This window comes from Uloborus diversus, chromosome 3 (genome assembly GCF_026930045.1).
Source record: "Uloborus diversus isolate 005 chromosome 3, Udiv.v.3.1, whole genome shotgun sequence".
Classification (NCBI taxonomy): Eukaryota; Metazoa; Arthropoda; class Arachnida; order Araneae; family Uloboridae; genus Uloborus; species Uloborus diversus.
In genome coordinates this window covers 181249230-181263119 of record NC_072733.1, presented here as the reverse complement: position 1 = coordinate 181263119, position 13890 = coordinate 181249230, and the positions used below count along the sequence as shown (strand labels likewise).

General features: G+C 32.0%; 1 protein-coding gene across 1 annotated transcript in view; it reads right to left on the bottom strand.

The window, feature by feature from the left end:
• Nucleotides 1-1192: 1192 nt before the first annotated feature.
• The window catches only part of LOC129218424 (scavenger receptor class B member 1-like), a 37870-nt gene continuing 25172 nt past the window's right edge, over nucleotides 1193-13890 (bottom strand). Inside the window, exon 6 of the mRNA XM_054852680.1 lies at nucleotides 1193-1314. Coding sequence (XP_054708655.1) covers nucleotides 1310-1314 — 5 coding nt within the window. The 3' untranslated portion in view covers nucleotides 1193-1309. The remainder of the gene's footprint in view (nucleotides 1315-13890) is intronic.

Sequence of the window (13890 nt, the reverse complement as noted above, 5' to 3'; positions counted from 1 at the left end):
TCTGATTTAACCTCAGACAATTGGACACTGCAGAGCCCAAACAATATTCCTCATACTTTTTTGCTTTAAGTTGATGTTACTTTTTCGGCAAATGCTTACTTTTCTGTGTTATTTAAAGTATTTTGAAGATTTGAACCTAGAAAGCTGTGTGAATGTAATTTTTTACGTTCATTCAGATAGAATTCATTCATTTGATTATCCAAAAGATATGTTGCATTGAAAAGCACCCGGGCAACGCCGGGTAATAAGCTAGTTTACACTAAAAAGAATAAAATAAAAAAATTTTGGAATAAAAAATCAAACCGACTTCAAAATTGCTCTAAAAAGGGAAAAATAATTTTATTCTTTAAACACCATCGATAATACGTTTAAACATAATTTTTGAAGTTGGCGCTAAAACGATAGATAAAATCATTCACAGCCATAACTAAACTACACTACAACTATAAATTTAACCAGGTCCACTTTCTTCACTACCACATACATTATGCATTGATTAACAGCGTATTTGAGTAATAATATAAATGTTTCGTTCCTAACTTTAGACGATTTTCTGAAAAAAATATGAACGAAGCATGGCTACACTGGATTTTACATTTTGTTTTTGCGCCAACTTCAAAAATTATGTTTAAAAGTATTATCGATGGTGTTTAAAGAATAAAATTATTTTTCCCTTTTTAGAGCAATTTTGAAGTCGGTTCTATTTTTTATTCCAAAATTTTTTTATAGAAACCAATATTTAACATTTCAACACATGCAGCGCCCAAACGTCCTTCCGCCCCAAAAAACTGAACGGCGAACGCCCGATGTCCCCGGCGCCCAATATTCCCATTTCGCGAGCAGAAATGTCATTTCGTAGTTTTCTTTTAGAAGTGGCACGTCTAAATTTCGAATATGCCAAGCGATAAATACAGACCATATTTTTATCTTAAAGTAGTTGATTGAATTTAACCCCCCCCCCCCCAAAAAAAAAACCTTTTACGGTACTAAAATTACCACGACGATTATAGCCAATTACATTAGTAGTTAAAAATTTTATTGAATTTGGTCTTAACTGTCCCTTTAAACCCTATTTGTTTTTTCCTTTTTTTCATGTTCGACAATTCATGTTAAACTTTTATGTGAAAATAATTGATTTGTGCATTACATTTTCATTTTGATACGAAAATAAAAACAGTTTATTGTAAAATCACAATATCTACAAAGACAATAGCTTAGAAAAAGGAACAAATGTATCGATTTCAGAGTTTTATGTACAGTTAAAACATCTTCGAATCATGTTGCTTTCGATACTTCACTATAGGCTGGCTCATTCTGTAAATCAATAAATGTAGTTAGATATAGGAAGAAATCAGATTCTTTGCACTCAAAGACATAAAAATATGCAAACAAATACACAAATATATTTTTTAAACTTACGTGTATAAAAGTTGTATGTTATATAGGAATAAAAAAATATAGTTTGACCTTTTTTTGCAGGAATCAAAGTCGTTTTATAGTTTCTATAAATCCTATATTTTAAATCAATAGAAGATGCAGATGTTTATGACAATATGGCGTATTGGTCCACCAATAAATGTTGGGATTTATCTTTAAACACAAAAATAGAAATGTAAAAATGCATGTCCTCATTTGAAAAAAACTTGTAAAGGTTGTTCTGCCTTTTTCCTATGATCAAGATTTCGTGGAAAAAGGCAGTTCTTCGAACAAGAATGTTGTAATAAACAAAGGATTGGTCAAACATGAGTATGAACACAATGGTTACTCTTGAAATAATAAAATACTCGGTAAAATACCAAAGGAAAAAATTCAGATATAAAGAAATTGTTCTCTGGATTGGATTGTGCTGCTTTGCAATAGAAAATCAAGTGAAGAAAATCTAGAAGAAATAAAAAAAGAAGAGAAACCCCTTGTAATATTTAATCTAATTCAATTCTAAAAAATATCAGATAACAACTGAAAAGCTTTAAAGACAGCAGGCAAGGATAGACTAAGTAGAATAGCAGATTGAAATAAGTAATGCACGGAAATTAAAAGAAAAAAAAAGCTGAACATAAAGAGACAAGCAGTTGTATGCAATTTGTTTGTTTTATCTTCAGCTTTAAAATGAAATTAATTTTTTTTTTCATAATAGTTTTTTATATATATATATATATATATATATATATATATATATATATATATATATATATATATATATATATATATATATATATATATATATATTTTATCGTTCAACGGGTATTTCAACTCACTTTATTTTGATGGTAAAGAAATTGAAGGATCAATAAGGTGTATAATTCAGTGTTCGTAAGTCACACAAAAGAATTTTTTTTAAATTCTGTATGCATAGTTCAACAAGTGCTGTTTATATTAATAATATTTTTGGTGCTTTTATTTTCAAAAGAAGAAAAAAAAGGTCCTATATTTTAGAAATTGTTTGCTGTGGTCCCTGTTTTTGCACTTCATAGTCAAGGTAATAAATTTACATTAATGCGATTTTTCACCCCCTGACCAATTTTAACGCCGGGCTCTAATGTCTATTTTCATACGACCACTGCCTCTCCCGTTCTTGTATACTGTCGAATAGTTTTAACGCGAATGGACCCATGATATTTTTTTCATATTTTCCAGTTTTCATTTTATCCGATAAATTAAGTAACTGTTAGACTTAGAAACCAAACTAGTTTTCCACACTAAGCGTTTTTGCGTTAACGAGGCTCGACTGTATTCCAAAATGAATACATTTGCTTTGTACATGTGTATGACGTTAGTTTTCAGTAACTTGTAAAATTATTTCTATCCTGCTCGGTAGTGTAGGATACAGGAGCAAGAATGTGAAGCTGCTACTGGATAGGCTAGAAATAATTTTTCGCATTTTATTTCAGCATAAATGCAGCGCTGACCCATTCCACCCAAATTATTCCGACCGACGAAATAACAGAGCCGAGAACACCTTTACAAACAGTAAATAGAGCCACTTTTTTGAAGGATGCCGGGAAAAACCAAAATGAAGAAAAACAGAAACCCCACATCAATAACAAAAACTAATATTAAACTAAAATTAAAAAAAAAATGTCTCAGAGGGCCGTTGGCTTCTGAAATGATACCTTATAATTTAAATAGGGAATAAAACCTAATTTAAACGAAATTTAAGAGTATTTTATTCAAATATTTAAAAAATTTTAGAATAGAAAAGATCCGTTTAAGATCCGTCAAAAAAGTAACGGATACGGATAGAGATCTTTATTTTTCCTCGGATATCCGTGGATACGGATACGGATATCCGGAACAGCACTAGAAATAACCTTCATACAAGGAAAATTGGATAATTCGTAACGCCTGAAGGCATGGCAGTGCTCCTTTATTCCTATTATTCCCCATAAACTTTAAAAAAATTGCTTTGTTTCCTATAATTCTTTAGTCCTTCCTTCCATGCTGCTCATATTTTTCCTCCATCGATCTTCAACCACGACGATTTTTGCTAAAAAAAAAAAAAAAAAATGTTTGTTTTGGAAATATGCCAACATCAAGCACGTGCTTTTGCCGAAAATTGCATGCTTTTTTGAGATTTTAATCCTTTTGCATCCTATAAAATGTTTCAGTTATTGTGGAAGTTCGCAGGTGTTATACCATATGAGCAACTCCATGTCAGATCAATCACCTTTTTGACCTCACCATTTCCGATTTTAATAAAATTTGGCAGAAGGAGAAATATGACAAGATAAATAATCTTTCCAATTTTTAGATATTTATTTTTAAAAAATGTTCAAAATATAGGACAAAAAAACTCAAAATGTGCCTGAAAAAGGAAAAATATAGTTTTTCAAATGACTGTCACTTGACTTCTAACTACAGTAGAATAAAAACTCAAAAACCAGTGTAAAGCTTAGAAATAGAGCTTTCTATGGATTACCCGATTCTATGGATTTCCCCGACCGTATTACCCGATTTTCTTACAAAAAAAAATATGTTTCAAGATCATTCACCATAACATTTGACCTTGAATATCTCAACCCCCCCCCCCCCTTAGAAATATTTGAAAAAAATATATTTTATTGCTCCTCAATACTATTCTTCCACTGTACCAAAAAATAGGCTGGATTTTCCGTAGACGAGCAATTCTATGTCATATCAATCTAAAAAACTGAGTTTTTTCGATTTTAATAAAATTTTGCTTGAAGATCACAAATGACATGGTAAGTTATCCTGCCAAATTTTATAGATTTCTATTTTGAAAAAAAAAAAAAAAAATCATAACATAAACCAGTAAAAATACCCAAATTGTGCAAAGAAAAAAAAAGAGGACATTTGTGTTCTTTTAAATACCTGTAACTTCTCTTCTAATTACAGTAGAATAAAAATTCATAAACCAGTCTAAAGCTAAGGAATAGAGCTTTCTAACATTCTGATATATTGGGCTGCCAGTGCTATGCCAAGGCACTACGAAAAACCAAGAATGTTTACATATTTTCTGGAGATGTTTAACATTATTTCTGTTACAATGTAATTATTTTAATTTTTAGGAAGCATTCATAAAGCGTGCATGTTTTGACAAATCGGCTGGTTTTTTGAATATAAGCTAGAATGTGATAATAATTGTATTTGATAAACACAACTCTTATCTGTACTTTGTAAGAACTCTTCTAAATTAAAAACTGGAAGTTTTATCGAATAGCAAGACTTTGAGTACATTAGCAGGGTTCCCTTTAGCAACCAATGTTTGAAATTTTTCTCAGCCATACTCAAAATCTCGGTTAAGATCTTATAAAAACTTTCATGAAAAACTCAGAATTATTTATGGGAAAAGAAAATGGAATTATGCTTACCAGAAAAGTTCATTAGAATAAATGAATGTATCTTCTCAAAAAGGAAAAACCAAATCTTTAAAAACTAATTATATATTCTTTCTGTTATAAGTATTGTGCTTATCAAATAAAATAGATATCACATTCAAAGAAAAGCTGTAGATTTCTCAAATATTTCATGAAAATTGAACCCGAAAAATAAAAATAATATTATTATAACAGAGATAATGTAAAGCATCTGCAGAAAATATGTAAACATACCCCCTCCCATTTTTTTGCAGTGTCTTGCCGTTGCGGGACCAACCTACTTTTTGGTAACAGTGGAAGAATAGTGTTAGAGCAATAAAATATATAATATATATTTCTTCAAAAATTCCTTCACGAATATGGTCCTAGAAAGAAATCCTTGCTGCCGAGCCGAGATTTCTTCGTACCAACTTTAGGTATTATTCTTCTGTTATTAGACATTGAAATTCAAGGTTGGTTTTACTGAACCTCATTTTTAAGCTACGATTAACATTTGTAGTGAAAAACGTGATGCGTGCTGTATTTTTTGGCATTTAATTCTTCAGTATTCACAAGTTCTCGTTCTCAGTATTCACATTCTTTTGCAGCGCCAAAATTTCCCCTGGTGGTGACTTTTGGTGCTATTTTTTATTCTAGAAATTGAAATCCTATGGTCTGCTATGTACGCCAATGAAATTTGGCAGATTCTTCCTATACTTCACTCGCTAGAAAGCTCTGAACACCCATAAATTATTTTTAACCACCCTGCATTTCATTCTACAGAACAAAGAGAGAAGGTTTAGATATGTTGCAAAATCAAGAGTACCCAGCTCCCCCCCAAGGGCAGCGTCGCACCCCCTCAAACGATTCGTAGCAACCCCCTAAAAGCAAGTTCTTCATGAACTGAGATCAAAACAGTCAAAAACTACTCCTCTCTCACAAAATTTCAATGGCGTAGTCCATACAGGGCCGCGCCGTCCCTGTGTGCAAGGTCGTGCGAAGCACGACGGCGCCAGAGTCAAAAAGGCGCCGAGCTCTACCGATCAAAAATGTTCCAAATAGGGGAAAAAATCGCCAACCGGAAAAAAAATTTAACGTTTAATTTTTGAATGGAGGCGGTGAAATTATACAGCAGATTGAAAAACTCAATCTGTCTCGCTGCCTATCTTAAAGGAAAAATTATTGCCGTGTTGTGTCAAAACATGCTATTCCAAAGCGCAACACTTGACGCTAACTAATGCGTAAATTAGCATTTTTCTTCCCAATGTGCAGCCGTGAATGCTATTTCGGTGGTGTCTCTGGATGAGCATACGAGGCGACGCTGCGCAACAAATTTGCTGTTCCCTATTTTGGTTAATGAACTCGAAATAACTTTGAGATATGTGTGAATTAAAAATGTACACTGCATTCCAAAAACAAATATTTGCCATGTTCTGATTTTCGGGTACATACAGAAAACCAGAGGAAATTTTTTCGTTCGTTTATTAGGTCTCAAATGTGTTCTACAAATTATATTTCTTTTTTTAAATAAATGTAGAGTACCACAACCATCTCGAGCTACATTTGGTATGTATTAATAGTTCATGTTTTTTACTTTAACGGTTTAAGATGTATAATAAGTCCGTAGTGTCAATAAAGGGTATACTCGAAAGTGATTTAAATGCATATGAAAAAATTCCGCGAGTAGTATTAGTCAACTAGAAAGTCGCCCGTCACGGTATGACGGGTGAAAATTGCTTCTACTCTTCTACATTTGAACGAAGCAATTGCCTTTTTAATAATATTTTGATAGTTGAAAATTTAACCCGAACTCCAGTGGATTAACCCTAAACTCCAGTGGATAGCGTTAATTTTCAACCACTTTTTTGATTCTTCATCCCCCTAAAATGTCTGTCTTCCCAGTAAAACTGTTAAGTTACCGGATCGAGTTCCGCCTTTTCACAATAGAGCCTTTCTCAGCATGTTAAACATTACCAACACACATTATCAAATTATCATGGCGTGGCGCGAGTTTCATTGTTGAAACATGCGCGTTACTCGATCATCGGCTATTATTTATATGAGGATTAATGAAGATTTTAACTTCCTGTATTTTCCTCGTGAAATGTTTTATGATATTTTGAATCACTCAAATAGGAAAATGTAGAAACATTTCATTTTTAGGGCTAAGATCTTCACATCTCAGCTTATAAAATATAGGTCGAAAATCTTAGTTCTATTCAAAATAATTTTTTTAATTAAAAATTTCCATGACCAAGCCCTGGAAGCGCCCCCCCCCCGAAAAAAATATTGCAGATCGTCCTCAATTTGAGGAGAGCCACTAAACTCTTCGTGCTCTAACAACATTGATAAGTTAGCCCTAAATTGCGTTTTTGTAGCTTCTATTGCAAAAAATTGCCGAGACCCTAACGTTACTAGAGAATGGTCGACAATTGCGTTTTTAAGTCTTTAATTTCAAAAAAATGTCCGGGGAGGGGTGTCCCAAACCCTGTTATATTACCAAAGAACGACGAAAGTTGAGCTTTTAAAATTACAATTTCAAAAAAATTAATGGTGATCCTTTCTTTCTAACACCATTATGTACGTCTAAAATCTGCATTTTGAGGACTTCAATTTCAAAACATTGGGAGGGGACGCTTAATCGATCAGAAGAAACTCCTTAAGTCCTATTCCTTTCCCTAACGGCAGCAAGTATGGTCTGTATCATTACCGCGATTTTAAGATATTAATTTCGGAAAATATTGGAGAGATTCCCGGAACTTTTTCTCCCTCTTACTTCTCCAAAGACCGTATGAAATTGCGTGTTTAGGCTGACGAAAAATTGAAGCTAAGTTCATATTAAAGAAAAAAAAAGTGTTCTCCCCCTACCCTAAAACTAATTTCCAGTTGCGTCAGTTTCATAACTCTTAGCCGATAGTGTCAATCAGTTTATTTGGTATAAAATGTCTTTAGCATGTAATATACATACGTATACATTTGCTTTCAATGCTATTAAAAAAAACTTACGTTTCAATAAATGTATTTAAGTGTACATTTTAACAAAGCATAAAATACACGAAATACACCGCCAAGAGCTGCAGTTTCGTGCTTCTTAGCACTCATCAGCCCGGCATAGGAAGTGTCTGAGCTGGAGGTGGAAAACCTCTTAAGGAAGCCAAGAGTGCCAAACAAACTGGTAGCTGCTATAGAATTAGCACTGACCAGAATAGTGACCGAAGGATTTGTTCGGTTCAACTCGAAGATTGAAGGCGAGGCAAGGTATATTCAAGGGCGGTAACTTACTGAATAAAGCATAAAATGTTTACACAGTTTTTTTTTTGAATGAATTAAATGCCTAAGGTATTTTTCCCACGTTATATTTGTTTACAAAACCTCACTCCAGGTGTTAACCATATTTTCCCCGAACACCAGTGCATGAAGGCGCTCAAAAGACATTTGCATGACTGCGCCGTCCAGGCTTGGCGCGGACCTGAGTCCATATACCCCTCCTCATGGACAGCTCTGACGAAATATTGTTGAATGAACCTTCTTGAGGCAAATAATTTCATTCCCAAGCTACACTATATGGCCAAAAGTATTAGGACACTTTCAAAATTTAATATTTTTACGGATTTCTCGAGAAATAAAAGACCAATTGCTCTGTAAATTTTTTTCACATAAAAGGTACACTCCAGCTGTCATTTTCCAATAAAAATTAAGCCGACTATTCATTTAGAGGACCAGCAACAAGTTGAGGAAACAAAAAATGTTTTTGATCAGTTTTCATTGTAAATAGCTTGAAATAAGTTTGCGCAGAGTTTTAAGTCAAACGTCACTAATCTTTCAGAATTTTTGACAGCATATCAGAGAAACATAATAATAAAATTATAAATATTGAAAATTCAATGAAATATGAACGTTTAAAGCAATTAATTTTACACTACGCATGCGCAAAAGATGGCAATTTTTAACTTTCATAATCCAAAGCTCATATAGATCCTGCAACTCATAAAAAAATTCCACCTCAATGTGTTTAAAATTTAAAGAGTTATCAGAGATTTAATGAGCCGAATTTCTATAATTCTTGGAAAGGCGACGAATGGTAAGGGGTCGTTCGCAAACTGGCAACACTTTCCTCTTATCGTTGCAGAGTGATTCATGATAAGAACGGATTATTTGCAAACGATCCCTCACGAGTTGTCGTCTAGCCAAAAATTATTAAAATTCGGCTCATTAGATCGCTGATAACTTTTTACTCTTTAAAGATATCAAGGGGGAATATTTTTATGAGTTGTAGAATCTATCTGGACTTCCGATTATGAAGGTTATAAATTGCGATCTTTTGCGCATGCGCAGTGTAAAATTGCTTTAAACGTTCATATCTCAGTACATTTTCAATATGTTTACTTCAAATTGTATTACAGTCGAAACCCAACTTACGCGAGGGATGCGTTCCAAGACACCTCGCGTAAGACGGAATTTTGCGTTGTGGAACAAGGTATGTTTAGTAATTTTTTATAAGCATACCCAATTGTTTCAGGCGTTTGTAAAAACCCCTCATATTGTTTCAAACCATTTATTAACTATATATTGCAGTATCTTTTACAAAGAACCGACTTTTTCTGTATTTTAGAAAAAGCGTTATTATTTCACATAAAATTCTGTAATTTAGCACAAAATCAATGATTAATGGGGGAGAGAAACTTAAAATAAAGCAGTATGGTACTAACAGTATATACACTACAGCGTTATTATTGCACTGAACAGTATAGATATAGTAAATATATTTGTAATTTAAAAAATGAAGTAGGTTTATGCAGCGCAATCAGAATGTTATCAGAATGTATTTTATCAACGTTCATATGTAAAATAAAAAAAAAAAGTTAAGAATCGGAGCGGTTATTTGTATAAACTAAAGCAAAGCGTTGTTTAGACTAATACTGTGGGTGAACTTCCGCTTTCAGTCAGTGGTTGGAAAAACTACATTTTTTTTGTAGCGAACTACAACTACAACTACTTTGTTACAAATGTAGTTAACTACAGCTACAACTACTTTTTTCAAAATGTAGTAACTACAAACTACTTTCGAAATTAAGTCGCTACTTCGCTACTTTCCAAAAAATAAGCAAATAAAAAGCATACACAATAGGCTGTCCCTCAAAAAATGAAAGTTAATTTTTCAAGTCGCATACACTCTTGTATTTTTCCTCTTGTGTCAAAACAATCGTGAAAAAAGTTTCATATAATTTGCACAAGGGCAACCCGTGCTGACTTGTACCTGAAAGTGTAAAACAGTACATGTATGCTAGGCCAAATCGCAGCAAAAAAAAAAGTTTTTTAGAAACTTGAAATTTCTGTTGGGAAACGTTGCCCCTGTACTCAACACCCCACATGTACCACAAGAACATTTATTCAAATTAAAAAAACATTTAGATATGCCACACTTGACCTAAAATTTATAATTTTATTTAAAAAATTGATTTTTTTTCAGTTATCTTTTAAAAAATTACATATAAATTTAAATAGAATATCAAGTTCAAAAATTAATAACGAACACATTTACAGATCAACAATTACAAACGAATAATAAAAAAATAATATATTTTAAATGAAAAATTTAACTCAACCTGGAAAAAAAAAAACAGATCTTTGAGTACTATGTGGGAGACTTAAAAGTTGCAGGAAAACAAACATTTCTATTTAACACTAATTACCTACATTTCTACTTTACTGTTTATATTTTTTAGCTTGATAATTTCGTAAAATCCTACATTTCTGAAAATATGTATCAAAAACTTAATTTTTTGAAGAAAATTATAAATGTTAGACACGTGTGGGATATCTAAATGGTTTTTAATTTGAATAAATGTTTTTGTGGTGCATATGGGGGTATAGGAGCAACGTTTTATCAACAGAAATTTTGAGTTTCTAAAAAAAACATTTTATTTCAATTTGGCCTAGCATTACACAAGTGCTGATTCACACTTTCAGACATAATCAGCACTTGCTGCCGTTGTTCAAATTGTATGATTTTTTTTTGGATGTAAAAGGATAAAATATAAGAGAGTGTGCGACTTGAAAAATCAACTTTCGATTTTTTTTTGGGGGGGGGGGAGATCCTGATGTACACACACACACACATCGTAAGAGAATTGAACAAAAAAGATTAATAAATTAGCTCATCAGAAGAAGAAAAATGTCCGTTATCATACTCTCACACACTGTAATGCTCGTATTAATTGTAAGTCCTCCAGAACAGTTCAATTTTATCCTTTTCTATAACATTTTAAGTAGCTTCTTTTTATTTGGTGAATACTGTCAAAAATTTAAGCCTCGCTAAAATATTTTTGTTTTTTAATCTTCGGTCAGTTCATATAAAATTCACCAAATTTTCAACTCGTGAAATCACCCATATCTTTATTTTTGCGAAAATAAGTGCTTTTTGCAATATGAATACTGGTGAAATATGAAAATTACAACGGCAAAAAAAAACTAATGGCGTCAAACAGATAGAACGTATGGTGTCAAAATGAAATGCCTGAAGTCAGCTCGTATTTTTATGAGTCTTATTTCTCATTGCATCCGCTGATGTACTTGTGTAAAATTTGAGCCAATCAAATTCGTTTGAACCTTTTTTTTTTGTTTTCAGTTTATTTAAAAGAAGTTTCCAGAAATCGCTACAAACTACTATTTTTTTGTAATTAAGTACTCACTACACTACTTTTTTTAAAAAGTAGTGCGCTACACTACAAACTACTCAAAAATGTAGCTACTACAGTAGTGTCGCTACTTGTAGCGCGCTACTTCCAACCACTGCTTTCAGTGATGCTAAAGGGATGAAAGTCCATTCACAAAACCAATATTTCGTGTCAACGAAGCCCATTCTAACTCTCCGCCGCTCTTTTTCCGAAAAACTTCATGTTGCAGGCGAGTAATTTGTGTCCGCATTAAAAAATTCATTACTCATGAAAAACTCGCGTTATAGCGGGATCCGACTGTATTATGTTTCTCTTGTATGCTGTCAAATATTCTGAAAGTTTAGTCTCTGTGATATGAACAAAAAACCTTAAATCAAAAAAAAAAAAAAAAGGTAATCCCAAGGATATTAAAAATTATAGACCAATTTCTATTGCTTGCACGTTTACTAAAATCCTTGAGAAATTTATTTATACAAAGATTTAGAACTACTTTTATAATAACAAGTTATTATTTAATAACCAGTATGGTTTCACTAAAAATAAATCAACAGAAGCAGCTATAATTCGAGCAATTGATGATATTCAGAAAGAGATTGATATTGAAAAGAATATTGTACTTGTTTTTTTCCTAGATCTCACAAAAGCTTTTCACGTTATTGACCACAATATTTTGTAGCAGAAATAAAAATTTTATGGTATAAGAGGGGGACCATTTGAATTGTTCCAGAGTTATTTAAGGAATAGAAAACAATATGTTTATATTAAAAAAAAATACAAATTCGAGATTGCTTACTGTTACTCATGGTGTTCCTCGAGGACTAATTTTGGGCCCACTGTTATTTATCATTTTTCTAAACGACATTTTCTCTATCGCAAATAACTCATTAATACTGTCTTATGCTGATGACACATCTGTTTTTATTGGAGAAAAAGATGTAGTTTCCTTATGTAATAAATGTCAGGTAATTTTAGAGCAAGTCATATATGACATGGTTTATCACTAATAAATTATTTGTTAATTACGAAAAAAGTAATTTCACTGGAAAAATAAAAAAAATGATAATTTTGAACTAAAATTGATTGGAAAACCTTATCAACATGTTGAGAATACTAATTTTTGGGGGTAAATCTTCAAAATAATTTAGGTTGGGACAATCACATTGAGTTAGTCTCAAAAAAGATTTCTCGGAAGAAAGGTTTAATTAATTTTGTGTCTAATATCCTTCCTGCTGATGTTCTGTTTATTTTATATTTTTCTTTGATATATTCAGTTCTCAATTATGGTGTTCTTGCTTGGGGCCAAACAACTAAAAATAATCTAAATAGAATAAATATTTTATTAAAAAGATTTCACAGAATAATTAATAGAGATAATATTATGGGTAACAGTAATAGAAGCTTTTTAAAGACCGTGGAACAAATTTATAAATATAATGTTGGAATTTTTTTGCATCATTTAGTAATACATGGTTTGAATTTGGAAATAGTAACAATGCGTGAAATGGTTCACAATTACCCCACTAGAAACCGTGAAAATATTATACCTATTAACGCAAAAACAAATCTATTGCTTAATGGCATTAACTCTTACGGACCAAGATTGTGGAACACCTCACCCAATTGTTTAAAAACCATTAAAGTCGAAATTCGTTTAAGAAAAGGCTAAAAAAATTTCTACTCAACTCTATTGCAGTTAATTTAGGATAAAACAGCATATTTGTAATAGTATACTTTGATTTTGTTATAAAATTCGACATACTTCATTGCATTACTTGTGTTGTGTTTATTTATTCTTTGTATGATTAAGCATTTATTTTTGTTATTACTATCCTATGTTATAAACTAGCCCTAAACCCTAAATTAAGTTCTTTTCTGAGTGGTGGGATCTATTCAGGCTTTTGTTATAGCCTTTACTCCCACCTACTCAATCAGGGATTTTCAAATAGACAAGGTGAAATATATTTCTGTTTGTAATTTCTTTTTGTTTTTTTTTTATATGTGAAATGAATATTTGCAAAAAATAGTACCCTGATTGAAATAAAATGAATTGAGTTGAAGTGTTTCGTTTTCTCATCGCCTACCATACCTCTCCCATCCAATATCATTGAGAACACCAAGGATCTTAGACACTCGGTTTCTAAATTTTGATCAATGTTGATGTGAATGAAAAGCTTTTAAAATTTGATTTCGTTTACGATTACATTTAAACTTTGAAAGCAATAGGACGATTTAATATTAACACATGACGGGTAAAGCTACGACGAACATTGGAAGTAACAAAGCAAATGGAGGATACTGATTAGAGTGGGCCGAAAAATGAATGCTAAGCGACTTCTTGTAACAAAAAAAAAAAAAAAAAAAACTGTGTTTTATCATTCTAATTGTTGGGAAAATAATAA